At 30.6% G+C, this 21,164-nt stretch overlaps 1 protein-coding gene and 1 pseudogene across 1 annotated transcript in view; both read left to right on the top strand.

Annotated features, from left to right (window-relative positions):
• Window positions 1–21,164, top strand: part of LOC111633904 (cell division cycle 5-like protein) — a 36,059-nt gene that overhangs the window by 9,417 nt on the left and 5,478 nt on the right. Inside the window, exons 3-11 of the mRNA XM_023378555.1 lie at window positions 916–1,046; window positions 1,930–2,258; window positions 7,360–7,509; window positions 7,735–7,896; window positions 8,022–8,199; window positions 13,902–14,050; window positions 14,828–15,005; window positions 16,063–16,382; window positions 20,321–20,518. Of these exons, the coding sequence (XP_023234323.1) occupies window positions 916–1,046; window positions 1,930–2,258; window positions 7,360–7,509; window positions 7,735–7,896; window positions 8,022–8,199; window positions 13,902–14,050; window positions 14,828–15,005; window positions 16,063–16,382; window positions 20,321–20,518 (1,795 nt within the window). The remainder of the gene's footprint in view (window positions 1–915; window positions 1,047–1,929; window positions 2,259–7,359; window positions 7,510–7,734; window positions 7,897–8,021; window positions 8,200–13,901; window positions 14,051–14,827; window positions 15,006–16,062; window positions 16,383–20,320; window positions 20,519–21,164) is intronic.
• On the top strand, window positions 11,175–13,805 carry LOC111633905 (annotated as a pseudogene).

The following is a 21,164-nucleotide window of genomic DNA, read 5'->3' as shown; positions in this document are numbered from 1 at the left end:
TGGAAATTTGAACTAAAGTGTCTACAGCAGTAGGAAGTGCTTGACTGCCCTTCACTTTGGTAGCTACCCTTCTGTCCATTGACGTCATATTGCTGCGGATGGAAGACTGCAAACACACAACTACAATGGTCTAACTGATGTCTATGTACAGGATGTTGTGTACTTAGTGTTTGTCGTCCTTTGGGTCACCCCTTGCATCCACTGGCGCTGTGCTGTAAACACACAACTAGTCAACGTGAGTCCCTTGTGTACGCAACACCTGTAGGAACAGTTCATGAGCTTACGGAGTGCATCTTTACAGCATTTAATACCATCAGAGGGAAGCGTGGCATCTTTCAGAGGGTCGGACAAAACATGGTTTATTGCACATTATGTAACGAAGTTGGTGGTCGTCACATTGAACATTTACTCTAAAGTAGTGCAGCCACTGATTCGATGTACAGTTTGATTGTATTCTACTCTTTTGTCAATAAAACTTATCATAAATACTGTATTCTGCTGTTTCATTCAGCATACTGACTGCATATAACGTGCAAAGTGCTGTAGAAACTTTATATCACATTTCCGGCTATAGGTTCCTTATATCAAAACGTTCAAAATTTCATCCTCTACAATCCCCCAAATTTTTAAAACGTCATTCTGATACATCCTGTATAGTATGGAAATTAATAATATAGAATGTTTGCGTCTATTTAAATATTAATCAATAAATGATTTCATTAATCAGTCACAAATAATCACGAACCAAAATTTTGAATTTAGAATGTTTATAAACAACTAACAAATTTATTGTTTTGTCATAGATGTTTAAAATAATTTCAAATTTTATTATTATTTTTTATTTAATTATTTTGTACTTTTTTAATATTCCTGTTTCACTTTAATATTTATAAAATTTTTTAATGTAAAATTTAGAGATCAAGCTCAAAGACGAGAGGAAGATGGCGACGTTGCAGATGATCCTCGTAAATTGAAACCAGGAGAAATAGATCCAAATCCAGAGACAAAACCTGCAAGACCTGATCCTAAAGATATGGATGAAGATGGTATATTTTGAAAATTTCAATCCTAATTTATTGCATTATAAATATAGCTTTTATATTAAAGTACATAGTTGAATAAAATAACTGATCATATTAACAGCTAGAGTAAGAATAATTTTTTTCATATTATTAACTATAAAATATGTAACTTAAAACTAAAAACAAATAGTTGATTAAAGTTGGCTGATGGTGTTAAAAAATATAAAAATACATGGAAGATACAAAATGTCTACAGAAATCTGTCATTCAGTTTGTAATTACAGAATTGTCACCAGAAGACATTTTAACCAAATTGCATTTTTTGGAGTCGTAACTTTCAATACAGTAAAATGTTTTCTCTGTACATGAATGTTGTGTATGAATAGTGATTGTGAATGATGAATTTGTGAAGAGATTTTGTATCTTCCATGTATTTTTATATTTTTTAAAATGTATGTGATGGTATGAGTAATTTTTTAAAAATTTAATTCTTTGCCAGTTAACAAGAGAAAGAATATTTTAATATTGTTTCCTCTAATCTTATCTCCTTACACTCTCCTCTCACTTATCACTTTTAATAGATTATTGAATAGTGAACAGAACCATAGGTCTGCTCTGTAACTTTAGTCTGTGAGTTCTGTCTAACTTTAAGGGAATTATTGTCATTGTCTTGTTAACTATATACTTACATAAGTATATTGTTAATTTTATTCAGTAATTATCAACCATTTCATTACTAATAAACAAATCCTAAGTTTTTATCAACTTCAAGTAAAACTAAATGACCTTAGCCTACTGTTCCTCATAGATTTTGCTTGTAGTCTGTTTTATAATTCTTTAATTTCTATGTATTTTTTGCAAAGTTTTAATTACTTTCCAATAATCATAAACTGATTTTCTTGTACAGAATTGGAGATGTTGTCTGAAGCAAGAGCAAGACTGGCTAATACTCAAGGTAAGAAGGCCAAACGGAAAGCTAGAGAAAAACAATTAGAAGAAGCAAGACGTTTGGCGGCACTTCAGAAACGTAGAGAATTAAGAATGGCTGGAATCGAATTGGCTCCTCGAAAAAAGAAGAAGCGAGGCGTGGATTACAATGCAGAAATACCATTTCAGAAGAAACCAGCTCCCGGGCTCTACGATACTTCTGAAGAAGTGTACGAACCCATTGAACCAGATTATAAAAAATTAAGGCAGCAGCAATTAGATGGAGAACTTAGAAGTGAAAGAGAAGAAGTAAGTGAAATAAATATAGTAGCTAGGTTTTATAAAAGTTTTAATTTAACCTATCCAATGTTGAAATTTTTCTTTGTTGCAATATGCAACAAAGAAACCATATTGAATTTTTTTCGATGTTAAGCATAACGAAAATTACATATTTTTGAAAATAATAATCGTGACTGTTGTATCGTCTGAAATTATTTTTTTGTTATGCATAAACAAAATAAATATATTAATAAATGTAAAAACAAAAAAAAAAAATATATTTTGGAAGTTAGTTTTAGTATAAAAATTATAATGACTAATGAGATCTAGTTACAAAAACGTTCTGATGATGAAACGAGAGATCTCAGGTCAACCAGTCAAGATCAGCAGGTGACCTTGACTGGTGAAATATGTCGGGAATAATACGGAACAGGTTAATGATTGTCATAAATAAATGTCTGACGATGAATATATTCAAGTGCTAACAGAAATTAACTAGACCAGCACAATAAACTTTTATAAGCATGATTTATAAAACAAATATATCTTTATGAATACATAAACATCATTCTATTTGAGATGCAAAGTTATCAAGTTGTTTTGTTGAAACATGTTGCATAAATGCATATTCTTATCTGTATTAATTTGAGATCTTTTTTGAATATTGAGTTGATGTGAAAGTTTCTGGAATTTTGTAGAGTTTTATAGTATAATATTTCAAAAACAAAAAATAGTTTATTCCAGAAAATAACTGCCATTATATTCAAGCATCTTGTTCCTTTGATTAGGCAAGTCATGGATTCTTACTGAATAAAACTTGGGCTGTTTTGACTCAAAGAACTCTGTAAGTGCAATTTTCATCTCCTACTCATCTATAAACTGCTATCCATCCAAGAAGAGTTGCATGGAATGGAAGTAATGGTAGTTGGATAGTACAATGTCTGTGCTATATGGGGGTGAGGGAGAACTTCCAGCTGAAATTAAGCAAATTCTTTCGAGTCAATACATGTGCTCTTGTCAGAAAAGATCTTGCAGACCTTTCTAATGACAAACTAGTGGACTGGTCACAACCAAGTGTCTTGCTTACTTCTTGCATAGTCAGATATAGGTTGGCTTCCACCAGCTGTTGCTGCTTGTTATCCAATAGGACAGAAGGCCTTCAAGATCGTAGCCTATTGTGAGATCCGTGAGTTAATTAGATTAATTGATTTTATATAATGAGGGTAAATATTTTATTTGTTTAAGTGATTTCACCCGAAAGGATGTAACTTTCGTCATATTCAGAGAAAAGGGAAGTCAACTTCCTTTCTCTTGCAAGCTTATTGCTATTTGATATAGCCAGAAGTCAGTTTACCTGCTCTGCACTCATTACACATCCTGCTCGTTCTTTAGACGCTATTGGGCAGAGGTCCCAATAAAAAGGGAATTTTTCCGGCACTCAAGGCATTTCTCCATAAGAAGTAATTGTCACATAACCAAGGCAGTCCATATCAATTTGGAAAGTGCCGTAGAAGGCAGTTCTCTACAATTCAGAGAGGCCATAAGAAGGCAGGCTTCCACAGTTCTAGATGCCATATAACCCTAGGCATCCTCCCATAATATTGAAGGTGCTTATAGATGTTCAACCATAATTTATACTGTGCATATAGAAGATTGATTCTCTCGGTCCATATCATCCCTCTCCCATGCTCCTCATAGAAGACTACGACTATGAATACTATATAAGTCAAGGTAGTATATATATTGTTAATTGTAAGCTATCTCTCTCAGGTATAGCATTCACACAAGGCATAGAAATATAGGTATAGTTAGATATAAGCTCATTTAACTCCATTGTACTTCCAGTGTTATCGTATGTCATTTTAGAGATGTATATAGTATAATTCGTTTATTCATTAAATCATATTTGTTATGTTGTTTATTTGACTTCTGTCATTTATTGAGCTCGGACTATTTGTCACTCACGCAATGCTCCACTTGTAGAAATAGTCCTCCTAGTAATTATCTTTTATATACACAAGTTAAACTGTGATTAAAATAGTTTAACTGGTGTCAGTCATGACAGGATCTCAATTTTTCTGAATCATGATCAACATAAACTCAAAAAAGCCATCCTTCGACTCTGAGGGCTAGTCTTACCGATTGCGCCTTTGATTAAGTGGTAGAGAGACTAACCCAGACTCTCTAACCATGGCTAGCCCTTCACACTATCTTCAACTTCATATTACCCAACTTTAAATTTATCGAGTCATAGATTGTAGACTTAGAGATGAAATTTTCATCAAATTATTGCACTATACAGCAATAAGATTTGGCTTTTTTTACACCAAATTGATAATTGTAAAGTGCATATATATGAATTGGTCGCAAGAAAGAATTGGCAAATTTGATATTTAAAAAGTTGGTATTGCCACACACACAATATCTTTTCACTTATATTAGTGCACCTCAACACCCTTCATTTAGGTACTTTACAAGAAACTTCTAGATGCCATCTGTCAGAGAACAATTTTGAACATTCTAGAGAAGTTTAGTAAATTCCAGAAACTTGTATCAATTCAACAATTTACCGAATTCTTCATAGTAAGTGCTGTATGAAGTAAAAAATAATTAAATTTCTCTATATATTTCATTTTCATGTATAATCTTTCGAGTAGCTAAAATAATATATGTTTTCTTATTTACTAGAAATCAAGTTTTATTAATCTATTCGATGTTAAAATTTTTATTTGTTGCCTGTGATGCCATGTTGAATTTTTGTTGATGTTAAGCCTAAAAATTTTTTTTTAAAATAATAATCATGTTTACTGTATCTTAAAAAGTTAGTTTTTTATGTTTCACAAACAAACTAAATATATTGAATAATATAGAAACAAAAAAATTATATTTTAAAAGTTACATCTAGTATCAAAAACGTTACGATGTAAACATGAAAATATTTCGGATTGTCCACGCAGGTCAAGGAGGTCAACACGAATATTTTTGGGAACAACGGACAGGTTAAAGCAATGATCAGCTAGATGTACTTTTGAAGCTACACTTATTCTAGTCAGCATTGGCATGAATCAGAGACAATAATAGAATTAATAGGCATGTGCAATTTTAAAGTAAAAGATTCATAGTTTTATTGACAACACAAAAATGAGATTTTTTAGTGAGAAAGATGTCTATGTATTTCTTTTTATATATTTCTATGTATTAAAGTGAAACAAACGAAAAAATGAAAATAGATGATATGGCAATATAATTGAGTTTAACAACATACTATACAACAAAGAATTGCATATTAATTATTGAAAATTATCAATTTATAAATTTAAAAAATTTATAAATGTATAACGAAAATTCAAGTTCAAAAATTTATAAATGCCTTATAAATTTAAAAAATTTATAAATGTATAAGGCATTTATAAATTTTTGAACTTGATAACACCATAAGATACTTTTCAATTAATAATTAAAGTACCTTTGATAATTCTACATTATCATTTTTATGTGTGGAAAAATGACATTATTCCACATGCTTGAGGATGATAATAGTATTACCAAAAGTATTTGAGAAAATTATCTTTTTTCACTTTGATTTTAAGCCATTCCTTGTAAATTTTTTGAACTTGAAATAGGAAAGTTTTCAATAATAAATAGAACTTAATGTAGCATTGTGATTTTAAGATATCCATGATTGCATTATTTCTTGGTTGCTTTCAGTTAAATTAGACTTCTTATTTTGTGGATATCAATCAGGCATAGTCTAATGTCTTTCTAAAGTAATATTTTTGCCATTTTTTTAAAATGTATGTTGATTTTTTTTATAGCGTTGTCACTTCAAATTTTGAATGATCAGGCATTTTGCATGAACTGTGTTTCTGGCATTTAAAAGTTATATGTGATTTACAAGCTGCATATGGCTTTTGTAGTGTGTTATTAGAAAATAATTTTAAAGTTTAAATTTACTTTAGATTCACTAACTTCCTTGTTATTTACTCTTATGAGATCTAATTATATCATTGGTCTTACACTAATGAAATGTGAGAAATTTTGAAACTATAAAAACAAAGATAGTTGACCAAGCTTAAAAATGTCTAAAAGAAACAAAAGCTACTTCAATGGATCTATTAAAGCAACTTTTGTTTTATTAAGAAGAATATGTACCAAAATAAATATCGAAATGAATGCAAATAATTTTTCAAATGAATCTCAAACTGCTTTGTTTTTGTTATCATTGTCTGAATAAGGAGGCATTGTTTTTAAATTAACTGCTTGTTAACAAAACTGTACATGTTACGTGAGTAGTGATGCATAATCTGAAATCTTATTAACTGAACTTGGCAGTTTAGTTTAAAAGAGAGTCTGCTGTACACTAGTATACATTGAGTGTCTTCCATAAACAGTTTTATTCTATATTTATTTAAACAGTTTGCATTTTTAACACTTTCATCAGAAATTTAAACTGTAATCAAACTTTATAAATTTATAAAAGGTCAAAATACTTTTTTTCCTATTATATTTTAAATTTTGAAGTTTTGTTATGATTCATAAAAACTCAACATTTCATAACATTGCAAGGACCAATAAATCTGATGCGTATTTTATAATAGGTAACTTTTTAAAATTTATTATGTAATTTACAACAAATTAATATAACTTTTCAAAGATTTGAATTGCTGAAAATTTAAAAATTACTATTACATTGTTATTACATTTTTCTAAGATATGGAATAAAAAGTGTGTACTTTCATTGTTGCTGTTATAAAAGTGCTCTAAATGCTTGCATTCCTTCCTGGCTCAGAGTATTATGCAATGGTTTGAATCTGACATGTAACAGTTGAGAATTGATTTTACAGTTTGTAAGAAGTATTTATTAAAGTTAACCATGTTGTTTCTCTTTTAATGAAAAACTTATAATTTTGTTATTGATTGCAATTTTAAAATTTTGATAGACAGTACAGTCTTTTATTTCTTTTCAGTTATTATGTGATCAGATGAATCTCTGATCACATATAGTAATTCTCTGATTTCAATAGATTAATTAAGTAATTAATTATAAATAGCTTAAAAGTATTGCATATTAATAAGAAGTTTTATGGAATTATAAGTATAAAAATTATTAAATAAATTTATTTAATTTTAGAAAGAGAGAAAGAAAGATAAACAGAAGCTTAAACAAAGAAAAGAGAATGATATGCCTACAGCAATGTTATCTGGTAATGTAGAACCATCTAGAAAAAGAAGTAAATTGGTTTTACCTACACCTCAGATATCTGATGCTGAGTTGGAACAGGTTTGTTACTCATTTTTTAATATTTATTAAATTCACACAATAATCTTATTTAATAATCAGTAATTTGCATTACATATTTAATTGGTTGAGTTGAGTTTTGGAGTGTAATGTCTTTACTGAATTTGTTGAAAATATGAAAATACAAATTATTAAATAGGATTTCTTATTTTTAAAATGATGTCGTGTAACGGGATTGCTTTAAATTATTTTATGTTGTTACTTTAGGTGGTAAAATTAGGTAAAGCTAGTGAAAATACCCGAGAAGTTGTGGAAGAAACTGGTAATAAAGCTTCAAATGCATTGTTAGCAGATTATAACTTAACTCCCAGCACGGCCAATATCAGGACTCCTCGGACGCCTCTTAGTAGTCGTGATACTATTTTAATGGTAAATTTTTTATTGAGAGTTACATAATGCACTCTATAAATTTTTTAGTATATTAATATTTACATGAATTTAATTTAAGTCAATCACTTTTGTTAATTTTGTTATTTAACTTGAATATTATATAGGAAGCTCAAAATATTATGGCTCTAACAAATGTAGATACTCCATTAAAAGGAGAATTAAATACACCCCTGCATGATTCCGATTTTAGCAGTGTCACACCTAAGAGAGATACAATTCAGACTCCAAATAATTTGATTACTACGCCATTTCGAACTCCTTCACAAAGCTCAATATCTGACGGTATTACTCCAGGACAGGATAAATCATTTGGTTCTACTACAGCTAATAGAAATCAACTGCCTGGTTCTACCCCTTTGCGTGATAAGTTAAATATTAATCCAGAAGAAAATCTAAATTTTGATGAAGTTCANTCAGTTAACGAACAATTTGGATAGCAAACAAAGGTTTGGAATGGATTGTGTTCATTAACCGATCACCCACTGTATATAATATGAAAAATATTTGTGATTATTTATTGATAATGAATTGAAATAATCACTGTTTATATTTACAGGATGAAATCTTGAAGGCTGCCGTTATGAAATATGGAAAAAATCAGTGGTCTCGTATAGCCTCTCTCTTGCATCGAAAATCTGCCATACAGTGCAAAGCGAGATGGTAATTAAGAAATTTAAATTAATTAAATTAATAATTGTAATTATATCTGTCTTTAAATTTATGTTATAGTGCAAACAATTACATGACAGAGATTAAGCAGCAGCATTAACAAATGTTACAGATAAACTTTTGGATATTATAAGCTTAAATAAATAAAATAGAACTGTTGTATGTTGTAAAGTTAGTTTTTGTTGTTTGTATATGTATATTGTTGTCTCTAGGAGCAAATTATTAAGGAACAAATAAGAATTGCCAAATTTAAAACAATTTATAAGTGAGTTAATGATCAATTTATTAATTTAGAAGCTGTACTAAATATTTTATTAAATATATTTGGAATCTTTACATTTAAAAGTTGGCATATGATGACTTTTAAGTGTCAGGATTTCTGTTGATGGAAGCAACTCTGTTTTCCTTGATTAATATCTCCTTAGTAAAAGTTTTAGAGGTTTATGAAGGAATATCTAAGAACTTCATAAATAACGAGTACTGCAAATCAGTATTTATAAACTCTTCTTGTTTAATAATTGAAATTCTTATGAAGAATTTAGAATATAAAATTAGCTTTCATTAGTTTAAAAATAAAATAATATCAAAAGCATTAAAAATTAATTGGGTTTTCTGTTAACTGTGTATTTCTTCCATGCTAGACTGATCATTTATTGTTTTATCTATAATATTCAAAACTGCTCATTGGAATATTCCAATATCACAATATTAATACAACAGAATTATGATTTTATGTAAAATTAATCATTGGAAAATAAGGAAAAACTTGAAAAGAGGATGTTTATGTCATAGGACAACATGATAAAGTTTAATAATTGATTGGAGTGATTGCAGCTAAAATTGTAGTGCATCTAATTCAGAAAAAATAATATAATTTGAAAATATTTTATGAGTAATGCTACATAAAAGACATTAAAACAGGAGTGATGTTGCTGATTTTTCCATAAATAAAATTGCTGTACATTTGAATAATGTATTCCATTTTCTATTACATATTGTTGGTGAAATTTATAATATACATGTCATTAAATTATACAATAATACATTTTTTAAACTCGTTACTAGGCATGAATGGTTGGATCCGAGCATTAAAAAAACTGAATGGACAGGGGAAGAAGAAGAAAAATTACTGCATTTGGCTAAATTAATGCCTAACTAATGGAGGACTATTGCACCAATTATTGGTAGAACTGCAGCTCAGTGCTTGGAACATTATGAATATTTATTGTAAGTTTTATTTATTTTTATTATATTTTAATAAAAAATTATAGAAAAGTTTTAAATTTTTTAAGAAGCTTGAGAAGATAAGTATTGATATTTCCTCTTCATTTTAAAATTATACAGGGTGTATCAGAATAACGTTTNTTGCCATTTTGCAATTCATGATTAATAAAAATAATAAAATTTTACTTACAATAAAATTAAAATCAGAAGAAATTTAACAAAATTATAAACTGTGGCACCGAGAACATCTACTCTGGTCTAATACACCGATAGTGCTACTTATTCATAGATGGCGCCTATATTTGAATTAAGTCGTATACCGAAGAAAAGTCGTATACCGAGCAAAATTTGTTTCGTCCAAACAGGACGTATTCCGAATTGGACGTATTCTAAAGCAGACGTATACCGAGGTACCACTGTACTTAATTTTCAGACAGAATTTTTTTGATCTACTACTAAGATTGTCGTTGAGTCTTTACTGTTAAAAAATTGGAATTTAAGTTTACTGTTTGATTTTCTTGAAGTTTCTTGTCCTTTAATTATTGTATTTCTTAAATTGTATAATTTGATAAATTAAGGATTTATTGCACAGATTTGTATTTTATGGAGATGGACGACTTAAGTTTTTTAAATAGTCATTATGTAGAATGCATTTTGGGCCTTAGACCCGTCTTTGGCTGCAGAACTGTAAGAACTGGAACCGGTGCTATCGTATAGAATAGTCTGCAGCTGAAGAGGAGTCTTTGGTCTAAAATGTCTATTTAAAGAAGTTAAGTTGTCTGCTTCATAAAATATGTTCGTATGTGATAAGCCCTTAATTTATCAAACTTAGTCTTTGCATGAAAATTAAGGATATTAAAATTCTTTCCTAAGTAAAGTATATATTTTTTATTTTTTGGGTCTCCAGAATGAATTAATCAAATTCCCATACAAACCTATGGTAAATTGATAATCGGTTAACGAACAATTCGGATAGCAAACAAAGGTTTGGAACGGATTATGTTCATTAACCGATTACCCACTGTATATAATATGAAAAATATTTGTGATTATTTATTGATAATGATTTGAAATAATCACTATTTATATTTACAGGATGAAATCTTGAAGGCTGNGGCTACTTGGCCATCAAGTTTACAAACATTCCTTTAAAAAACACAGAAAAATATCTAATTAAAATTATAAATTTCAACTTAGAGTTCATGGGTCTTACAGCCATCTTCATGTGTAACTGCATCTTTCACCACCACGGGGTGCAATAGTCTGTAACGCAAGCCCAACGACTACGATAAGACGAAGACGAAGCCCAATGACTACGATAAGACAAGACAAGAAAAGTTTTATATTTTTTATTAATATTAATCATGCCTAGGATTATGATAAAAGTGAGCATATGGAGGAATACGGAGGATGAAATCTTGAAGGCTGCCGTTATGAAATATGGAAAAAATCAGTGGTCTCATATAGCCTCTCTCTTGCATCGAAAATCTGCCAAACAGTGCAAAGCGAGATGGTACAAATGGTTGGATCCGAGCATTAAAAAAACTGAATGGACAAGGGAAGAAGAAGAAAAATTACTGCATTTGGCTAAATTAATGCCTACCCAATGGAGGACTATTGCACCAATTATTGGTAGAACTGCAGCTCAGTGCTTGGAACATTACGAATATTTATTAGATCAAGATCAAAGACGAGAGGAAGACAGCGACGTTGCGGATGATCCTCGTAAATTGAAACCAGGAGAAATAGATCCAAATCCAGAGACAAAACCTGCAAGACCTGATCCTAAAGATATGGATGAAGATGAATTGGAGATGTTGTCTGAAGCAAGAGCAAGACTGGCTAATACTCAAGATAAGAAGGCCAAACGGAAAGCTAGAGAAAAACAATTAGAAGAAGTGAGACGTTTGGTGGCACTTCAGAAACGTAGAGAATGGCTGGAATTGAACTGGCTCCTCAAGAAAAGAAGAAATGAGGCATGGATTACAATGCAGAAATACCATTTCAGAAGAAACCCGCTCCCGGACTCTACGATACTTTTGAAGAAGTGTATGAACCCATTGAACCAGATTATAAAAATTTAAGTCAACAGCAATTAGATGGCGAACTTAGAAGTGAAAGAAGAAAAAGAGAGAAAGAAAGATAAACAGAAGCTTAAACAAAGAAAAGAGAATGATATGCCTACAGCAATGTTATCTGAATGTTAATGTAGAATCATCTAAAAAAAAAGAAGTAAATTGGTTTTACCTACACCTCGGATATCTGATGCTGAGTTGGAACAGGTGGTAAAATTAGGTAAAGCTAGTGAAAATACCCGAGAAGTTGTGGAAGAAACCGGTAATAAAGCTTCAAATGCATTGTTAGCAGATTATAACTTAACTCCCAGCACGGCCAACATCGGGACTCCTCGGACGCCTCTTAGTAGTCGTGATACTATTTTAATTAATGGAAGCTCAAAATATTATGGCTCTAACAAATGTAGATACTCCATTAAAAGGAGAATTAAATACACCCCTGCATGATTCTGATTTTAGCAGTGTCACACCTAAGAGAGATACAATTCAGACTCCAAATAATTTGATTACTAAGCCATTTCGAACTCCTTCACAAAGCTCAATATCTGACGGTATTACTCCAGGACAGGATAAATCATTTGGTTCTACTACAGCTAATAGAAATCAACTGCCTGGTTCTACCCCTTTGCGTGATAAGTTAAATATTAATCCAGAAGAAAATCTAAATTTTGATGAAGTTCAGAATGCAAAAAATGCAATGCGAGAAAGCAAGATGGCTGTACGAGAAGCTTTATCGTTGCTTCCAGTTCTTAGAAATGACTTTCAGAAGAAGAACCTGCCACATGGGAGGAAGAAACAATACTAGACACTTTAGATGATCAAGCAGACATAGATGCAAAATTAGAAGCTGAAAGAGAAGCTCAGTTGGCATTAGAAAGAAAAAGGCAATCGCAGGCAGTACAGAGGAGTCTTACGAGACTGCTCAACTTAAATACAACCATTTTGAGACCATTAAATTCCGATCTGCCGCTGACTGAACTACAAAAGGCAGAAGAACTTATCAAACAAGAAATGATCGTCATGTTACAACACGATGCCGTTCATCATGCAACGGAACAACAACTGGGATTACAACAAACAAAAAAAGGAAAACAACCTCACTTGATGGTCGTAAATCAAGCACAACATTTGGCTTATTTAGAAAAACACCCTTACGAGAAATTTCATGATTATGACATTGAAATGGCCAAGGAGAAATTATTAGAAGAAATGGAATTTGTGAAGAAAGGCATGGGCCACGGTGAACTGAGTCTCGAAGCTTTCAGTCAAGTTTGGGAAGAATGTTTGGCACAAGTGTTATTTCTTCCTTCTCAGAACAGATATACGAGAGCTAATTTAATGAGCAAAAAGGATCATATAGAGTCTCTGGAGAAAAGATTAGAGCAAAATCGAGGTCACATGACAAAAGAAGCTAAGAAAGCTGCCAAAGTAGAGAAAAAACTTCGAATTCTCACCGGAGGTTATCAGTCGAGAGGACAAGCATTGANCAAAAAGGATCATATAGAGTCTCTGGAGAAAAGATTAGAGCAAAATCGAGGTCACATGACAAAAGAAGCTAAGAAAGCTGCCAAAGTAGAGAAAAAACTTCGAATTCTCACCGGAGGTTATCAGTCGAGAGGACAAGCATTGATAAAACAACTGCAGGACCTGGCAGAACAGGTGGAACAGACTCATCTCGAACTAAAAACTTTCGAGACTGCGGGACCACGAAGGATTTGCCATTCCCAAAAGAGTAGAGTCGTTGACCGAAGATGTGAACAGACAGACAGACTGAGAGAGAATGTTGCAAAAAAGATACAAGAACCTTCTTCAAAAGAGAGAAGAACTGCAGCGCTCTTCCAAAGGGAACTTGAAGTAAAACGCTTAACAGAACAGACAATTCTTTCCAGGAAGCTCTTTGCGTAGAGATGTGGACTTATTTTAATAGATGCGTAAACAAATCATTTGTTTATTAAAAGCCTTTCTTGGATTCTCGTTTAGTTCAGGTATACGTTTACTGTAAATTTACTTTNGAAGGTATTACTCCAGGACAGGATAAATCATTTGGTTCTACTACAGCTAATAGAAATCAACTGCCTGGTTCTACCCCTTTGCGTGATAAGTTAAATATTAATCCAGAAGAAAATCTAAATTTTGATGAAGTTCAAAATGCAAAAAATGCAATGGTTAGTATTTTAAATTCATTATAAATAAACTACTGTGTTTTCTCTGTTCTAATGTGCCATCAAATCTAATGCGCACACAATTTTTGAGACATGAAAACTCAAGGGAAAGTTAGCTTGCAAATTTAATGTGTGCACTAAAAAATGCAGCCACAAAAAGTTAATGTATTCAATATTATAATAGTTATAAACGCATTTTTGAAAATCATTTTGTTTTCACATTATTTTTATGTGTACATCAACGCTTTTCAATGTCTACATTTTAAAATATATTAATTTTTTTAATCCATTATTAGGTACAGAGGAACTTTGGATCAATACAGAAACACAGTCAAAATTACATAAATCATTGTTTTAACAGCAAGATTTTATGTCTGTATGAACAAGCACAAAATCTATCAGATACCCAATATCACACTGAAAAATGTATATATATTCTTCAGCATACTGGATAACATTCTGCTTAAACACAGCTTTCTCAGAGATTTGTCTGCTGGACATCATTCACTTGGCTTTCTATAGTTTAAAAGACCACAAACCATTCCAAAACAAAAGTAGTAGGTGGGATATGTACTGTGTTTATACTGACTGACATCATAATATGGACAAATTACCAAGCAGAGTGAATAGCAAGTGATATGAACAAGAGTAGAGTGTGCTTTAAATGATTCTGTGCCTGATTCTAATATATTGATATACAATATCTATTTATAAATGTGATCATTGTTATCCTCATTGTTATTCAGAATATTTTATTTTATAATGAAATTTTATTTCTAGCGAGAAAGCAAGGTGGCTCTACGAGAAGCTTTATCGTTGCTTCCAGTTCCTAGAAATGACTACGAGATAGTTCTTCCAGAAGAAGAACCTGCCACGTGGGAGGAAGAAACCATACCGGATACTTTAGATGATCAAGCGGACATAGATGCAAAATTAGAAGCTGAAAGAGAAGCTCAGTGTAATTAACCTAATTGATATTGAAATTTTTTCTTTTGCATGTCATGCCGTATTGAATTTTTGTCAATGTGACGCCTAATGAAAATGACCCGTTTTTGAAAAAAAAATCGTGGCTATTATATCATCCAAAATTGTTTTTATTATTTTGCATAAACAAAATAAATATATTAATAAATGTAAAAACAAAAAAAAATTATATGTCAGAAGTTAGTTTTAATATAAAAATTATAATGACTAGCGACATCTAGTTTCAAAAATGTTCTGATGCTGAAACGAGATATCTCGGGTCATCTGGTCAAGGTCAGCAGGTCGCAACCTGAGATATGTCGGGAATAACATGGGACAGGTTAAATAATGTATAATTGAAATTGGATAATTTTAAAATTTTATTTTTCAAACTCTTTTAGAGAAGCACATAATATTACATATATCTAACTACTGAACTATCGCTGACTAAAACTATCGTACAAGTTTTAAATCTTTTTTGATTGATTTTATATCAATTGATTTATTCATAATTGCATTTAGCATTTTTTTTTTTTTTGTCAAATTGAAATTAAATTTGACAAATAAATATTTTATATATTTGGCAACATTGTGATCAAAGTACATTTTGTTGTATGGTAAAATCTTTATCTACTTCATGAGTGATTCAGATTTAAGTCCACTTTGTATCCTTACATCTTCTGTTACGTAATTCTAATTAGAATATTTCTTGGTTTCATTTACGATTGCGATATCATTCAGATTAGACTTGCTTGTAATGAAAATAATTATGATAATTTACATAGTTCAAATAAAATAAGAAGTGTCAAAGAATATAGAGTTAATTTAGAATCAAAACAGCTAACATTGATTTTAAACTTAACTTGTGATTTAAAGTCTTAAGTCTTTAAATCACAAGTCTTTAAATCTTAAGTATTGTTATGATGATATATATTAAACTATGACTAATTTCTCAGTTATATTAAATGGGATGTCCAAATGTGGACAGAGAAAAACAGATATCTCAATATAATTTAGATTTTTTTTTCATACTTAAAAGATTTTATTTTTAGTGGCATTAGAAAGAAAAAGGCAATCGCAGGCAGTACAGAGGAGTCTTCCGAGACCGCTCGACATAAATACAACCATTTTGAGACCATTAAATTCCGATCCGCCGCTGACCGAACTACAAAAGGCAGAAGAACTTATCAAACAAGAAATGATTGTCATGTTACATCACGATGCCGTTCATCATGCAACGGAACAACAACTGGGATTACAACAAACAAAAAAAGGAAAACAACCTCACTCAATGGTCGTAAATCAAGCACAACATTTGGCTTATTTAGAAAAACATCCTTACGAGAAATTTCATGATTATGACATTGAAATGGTACGGCTTTAATCTGATATTATTTCCTACTCTTGTAGAAAAAATTATTTATTATATATTATTAATGCATATTCAATATTGTTAAAATGGAATTTCATTAATTAAAACATTTTATTTTCATATTTTATGAAACAAGTAGTAATAGAATATATTTAATCATATTTCAATGTTAATTGAGACAAAAAAAAGAGTATTTAGAAAATATTTAGGAAAAGATAAAAAATAACTAGTGAATTCACAGACTTGAATCTTGCATAGGTTCATAATTGTGAAAATTATCAATGAACTAATAGCTTAATTTTCTATAAAAGTCTTTACTGTACAGATAAATATAAAGAACATTATAGCTTGATAAACATTCAATAGAATAGTCTGGCATAGCAATGAAACAATGTTTTATATATTTTTTGTTTGATGATAATTTTTTCTTCTATTTTGTGTCATATTTTATTGCTTATTGCAACAAATGTAAATATATTAATACCAGTTTCTATAGGCATAGTTATTGACAAAACAGTTTAATAAACATACATTCAAATTTTTAAACACCAATTATCAACATAATAATAAGTCCTTTTGTAATGAAAAGAAATATAATTTCCAGTCCCATTAGCTATGTATTAGCTTAAACTAAAACTTCTCTCAATTGAACAAAATCCTCTACTGTGGTAAATCTTGATATAATTTTTTACTGTTTAATTAATATAATTTGCAAAATACAAGTATTTTCTTTTCTCTACAATGATAATCATGCACTAAATTAAATTTTAATTAATAATTTATTGATTGCTTTTTGAATCAAAATGTATTCTAATATGGTGATTCTACAACAAATGGTCCTGCAATCAGTAGGCATTGTACAGAAATCATAGGAAGATAAGTTTAGATTTTGACATTTAACATAACATATACACAGAAATAATATGCATTAAAATCACTTAAATCTTGTACTAGAGGAGACTAATAATGTAATGTTTTTTTTTTTCTTTCTTTTCTGACATTATCTAACTTTGTAGAAATAACCCTATTTGTAATCTGACAACATTAAATGAGAAAGGAAATACTGTTTTAAAAACTCATGCTGTAACAAGAAATCTCTCTATAACAATGTTCTTTCTTATTCTGCTTAATTAATATCATTATAAAGAGATTTGATGTATATATTCCTCACATGTATACAAATCCCTCATATATATATATATATTGTAGTGTTCAAACCTTGTCATGATAGGAGCCATATACCAAATATAGATTTTTATATATTAAATTATTATACAGTAGAACCTCGAAAACTCGGCTCTCGATAACCCGGCACTCCGGATAACTCGGCCACACCCTGGCAGGGCAAAAAAATCCTTAGTTAATTAATTTTCATTATAGACAGCTTTATAAAAGTATAAAAGCTCTCATAAAGTAATTTTCTGAGGTTTGTCTTATCAGGTAAATTACTGTACACAGTGTATTCATTAATTTTCATTTTCATGTAGTAAAGGCTCTATGCCTTCATAAAGGACATACTTTTCCTTTGTTTAAGGGTATTTGGGTAGTTTATTCTCTGTTATATTCTCAACTAAACAATACATAAAAGTACAGTACAGTACTTTCTGAGGAAACACTCGTACTTATTTTTTTTAACCCCATTCCCGCTAACCCGGCATTTTCACAAACTCGGTCACCCTTCGGTCCACATTAGGCCGAGTTTTCGAGGTTCTACTGTATTGGTTTAATTAATTTGGCAATATATTATATATTGCCAAATTATATTTGGCTATATTACTACTATGATTATTAATTAAATGCTAAGTAATTTGGCACTAGAGGCAGGTATTAGGAGCCATTTCTTGTTAAATATAATGTTTAAAATTAAATTAATATTTTAATAATTAATTTAGAAAGTTATGGAAGAAAAGAAGCAGCCTGAAGTTGGAGTAATGGAGTATAGTTATATCAAAATTAATAAGTTCTGGAAATGAGGATTGGATGAAGGTTTTAGATGGTGCCTAACACCTGCCTCTGGTGCCAATTTACTTATCTTTTAATTAATAATAATAGTAATATAGCCTGAAGTAATTCAACAATCATTTGGCTTGAGTCATATATCACGAGTGACCTTTTTCCTCATCCTGTACACTAAATGCTCAATATCCAATATTTAAGAGCGATAATTTGTTATATATTTATAATTCTATAAAAATGCTTAGGAATTAACATAAAATTTTAAAGTCATTTTTAAACTTTATGATAAGATTTTAATTATTTAATGTTTTTATTTTATTTATTATTAAAAATAAAAATTTTTAGTTTTAATTAATTTAAGAACAGTTTATTTTCCAAATTATTTATATAACCTCAACATTTTGATGCTTGAATATACTAATTGCTCAAATGTGCTTTTAATACTGTCCCTTTAGCAATAAATATATGCATATGCCATTTGTGATTTTTTATGAATGGTAAGAAACTAGACTCATTTTCATTTGAAACAAAACTCATTTAATAAATAAAATATTCTACTTTAGCTATGGTTTATAAAAAAAATTGGCTCAATCATTATAACAGGCATTGCCATACATGCCCGAAAGCATTACTCCTCTGAAAAATCAGAGATAATAAATGTACATGCACCTAGCATTCGCATACAATTACCACTTCCTGGGTTCTCCTCTTGCAGTGTACTGTCAGTAACATGCCCAGACATTGATGGGACATAGGCAAGGCAAAGATCTTTTGGAGTGTTCGGCCACACTTCCTGAAGAATCATCTTCAGCTGATCTTTTGTTTGGGGATTGCTTTTCACACCACTTTCTTGAGGACACACAAAAGGACATCATATAGAAACGAATCACCACTGTCAGAATACCTAAACACCCCCACTCTTAAACTGTGCTTTGAAACTTCCTGCTTCACACAGTTTTGGGTAAGTCCTTCATTTGGTCAGTGGATGATTCTGTTTGATTTGACATTTTCATACAGAACTGGAAAGGGTGACTCATCAGAGTAAATCACTCTTCTCCATTGAGCTTCCGTCCAAGAAGGTGGTCTCTAGGCCATGCAAACCTCCCTTTCACTGAACTGGCATTGACATAGGCTTTTGCTTACTGTTGTATGAGCTGTTACCCATGTTACAATAACCTGTTGCTAGCAGTTTGTCAAGATACAAGTAGGCCTATTAGTGTGCACCACAGTTCTGTAGCTTTCATAAATGTACCACGTCAGTATTTCACGAGAAGCCAATGCAAAATTTGATCTTTCCTGAAGTAGTAATTGTGAATTTGCCATTACTGCACCAGGAGTGATAGAACTGGTTTCTTCATAGTATCTTACAAAAGTTCTGACAGTAGACTCATTCAAACAGAATTCCTGAGCAATCTACCATATAGCTATTCCATTTTGTCATTTCTGAAGAATCTTATAAAGTACTTGAATCCCAGCCTGTCTTGCAATTTTTTGTGTTTTGAGCAATTCAGAGACTACACAGGATTTTATAATTTTTTTTATTTTTGTATTGCTTACTGAGCCTTACAAAAAATTTGCACATACGGTCGAGCAAAATCTACCAAATGTTGGGTGATGTAAATTTATTGCCTTTGATTTTTCAAAGGAGATTCCTGTTACAGTGATTGAGCCAACATTTCTGTAAACCATAGCTCAAGTAGAGTACTTTATTTACTAAATGAATTTTGTTTCGAATGCAAATGAGTTCAGTTTTCTTACTGTTTATAACAACCACAAATGGGGTGTACATATATTTATTGTCATGGCAAAGGTACAGTAGAAAGGTAAAAAATTCCAATTAATTTTAATAATGCAAAATAATTTTTAAGGCTTCATTAAAGCTGATTTGAAGAAAATCTTTCATTTATGCAAACAATTACATCTTCAGAGTATATAAAAAAACAATATAATGATAGTTCAAAATTTAAAATATATTTTTTTAGGCCAGGGAGAAATTATTAGAAGAAATGGAATTTGTGAAGAAAGGCATGGGCCACGGTGAACTGAGTCTCGAAGCTTACAGTCAAGTTTGGGAAGAATGTTTGGCACAAGTGTTATTTCTTCCTTCTCAGAACAGATATACAAGAGCTAATTTAGCAAGCAAAAAGGATCGTATAGAGTCTCTGGAGAAAAGATTAGAGGTAATTATTTGAAATTATTTTTCTTATGAAAGCTTTTATATACAAATATAAACAATGATTAACCCAATTATTTGATAAATGCCAAATGAACTGCCAGATTGATTATATTGGGCTCAGATATGGCTACTACTACATAGTTATTTTTTTGGCTATAACTTCTAAAAACTTGAAATTCTCCACAAATTCTAAAGTAGATAAATCATCCATCATTGAGAATTGTATGTACTCAATGTCATTGGGACTATTAGTAAATACTGTCTATTAATATATGTTTTTAAAATGCATTTGCAGATCATATGCTAGTCTAAAAATTTTGTGAGTTATGATGACTCATTAAGTTGACTCACATTTACAAACCTAAGAAATTCACGAGTCACATCAGTCAGTTTCAAAAAATGCACTTATTTTGTACAATATTACAAGTTGAAATATATTGTAGATATTACAACTGTTAAGAAATCCAGCACTGGTACATACTTACAAATAAGACTTGGGGTGGCCAAGTTCTTTCATTGTCCTACGCCCAAAAATATCTTTTGTGCCCATTGTGCACTAAATTTTGGGAAATTTTTGACTAAATTCTCATATTTATATGTTAATTTTTGCAATTTTAGTTATTTTTTTTTTTTTTTTTTTTGGAAAGGAT

The sequence above is a fragment of the Centruroides sculpturatus genome, unplaced genomic scaffold (genome assembly GCF_000671375.1).
Source record: "Centruroides sculpturatus isolate CEXI.00-Female unplaced genomic scaffold, Cexi_2.0 scaffold747, whole genome shotgun sequence".
NCBI lineage: Eukaryota > Metazoa > Arthropoda > Arachnida > Scorpiones > Buthidae > Centruroides > Centruroides sculpturatus.
The sequence above is the reverse complement of the archived record's forward strand: the minus strand, read 5'-3'. Positions and strand labels throughout refer to the sequence as shown.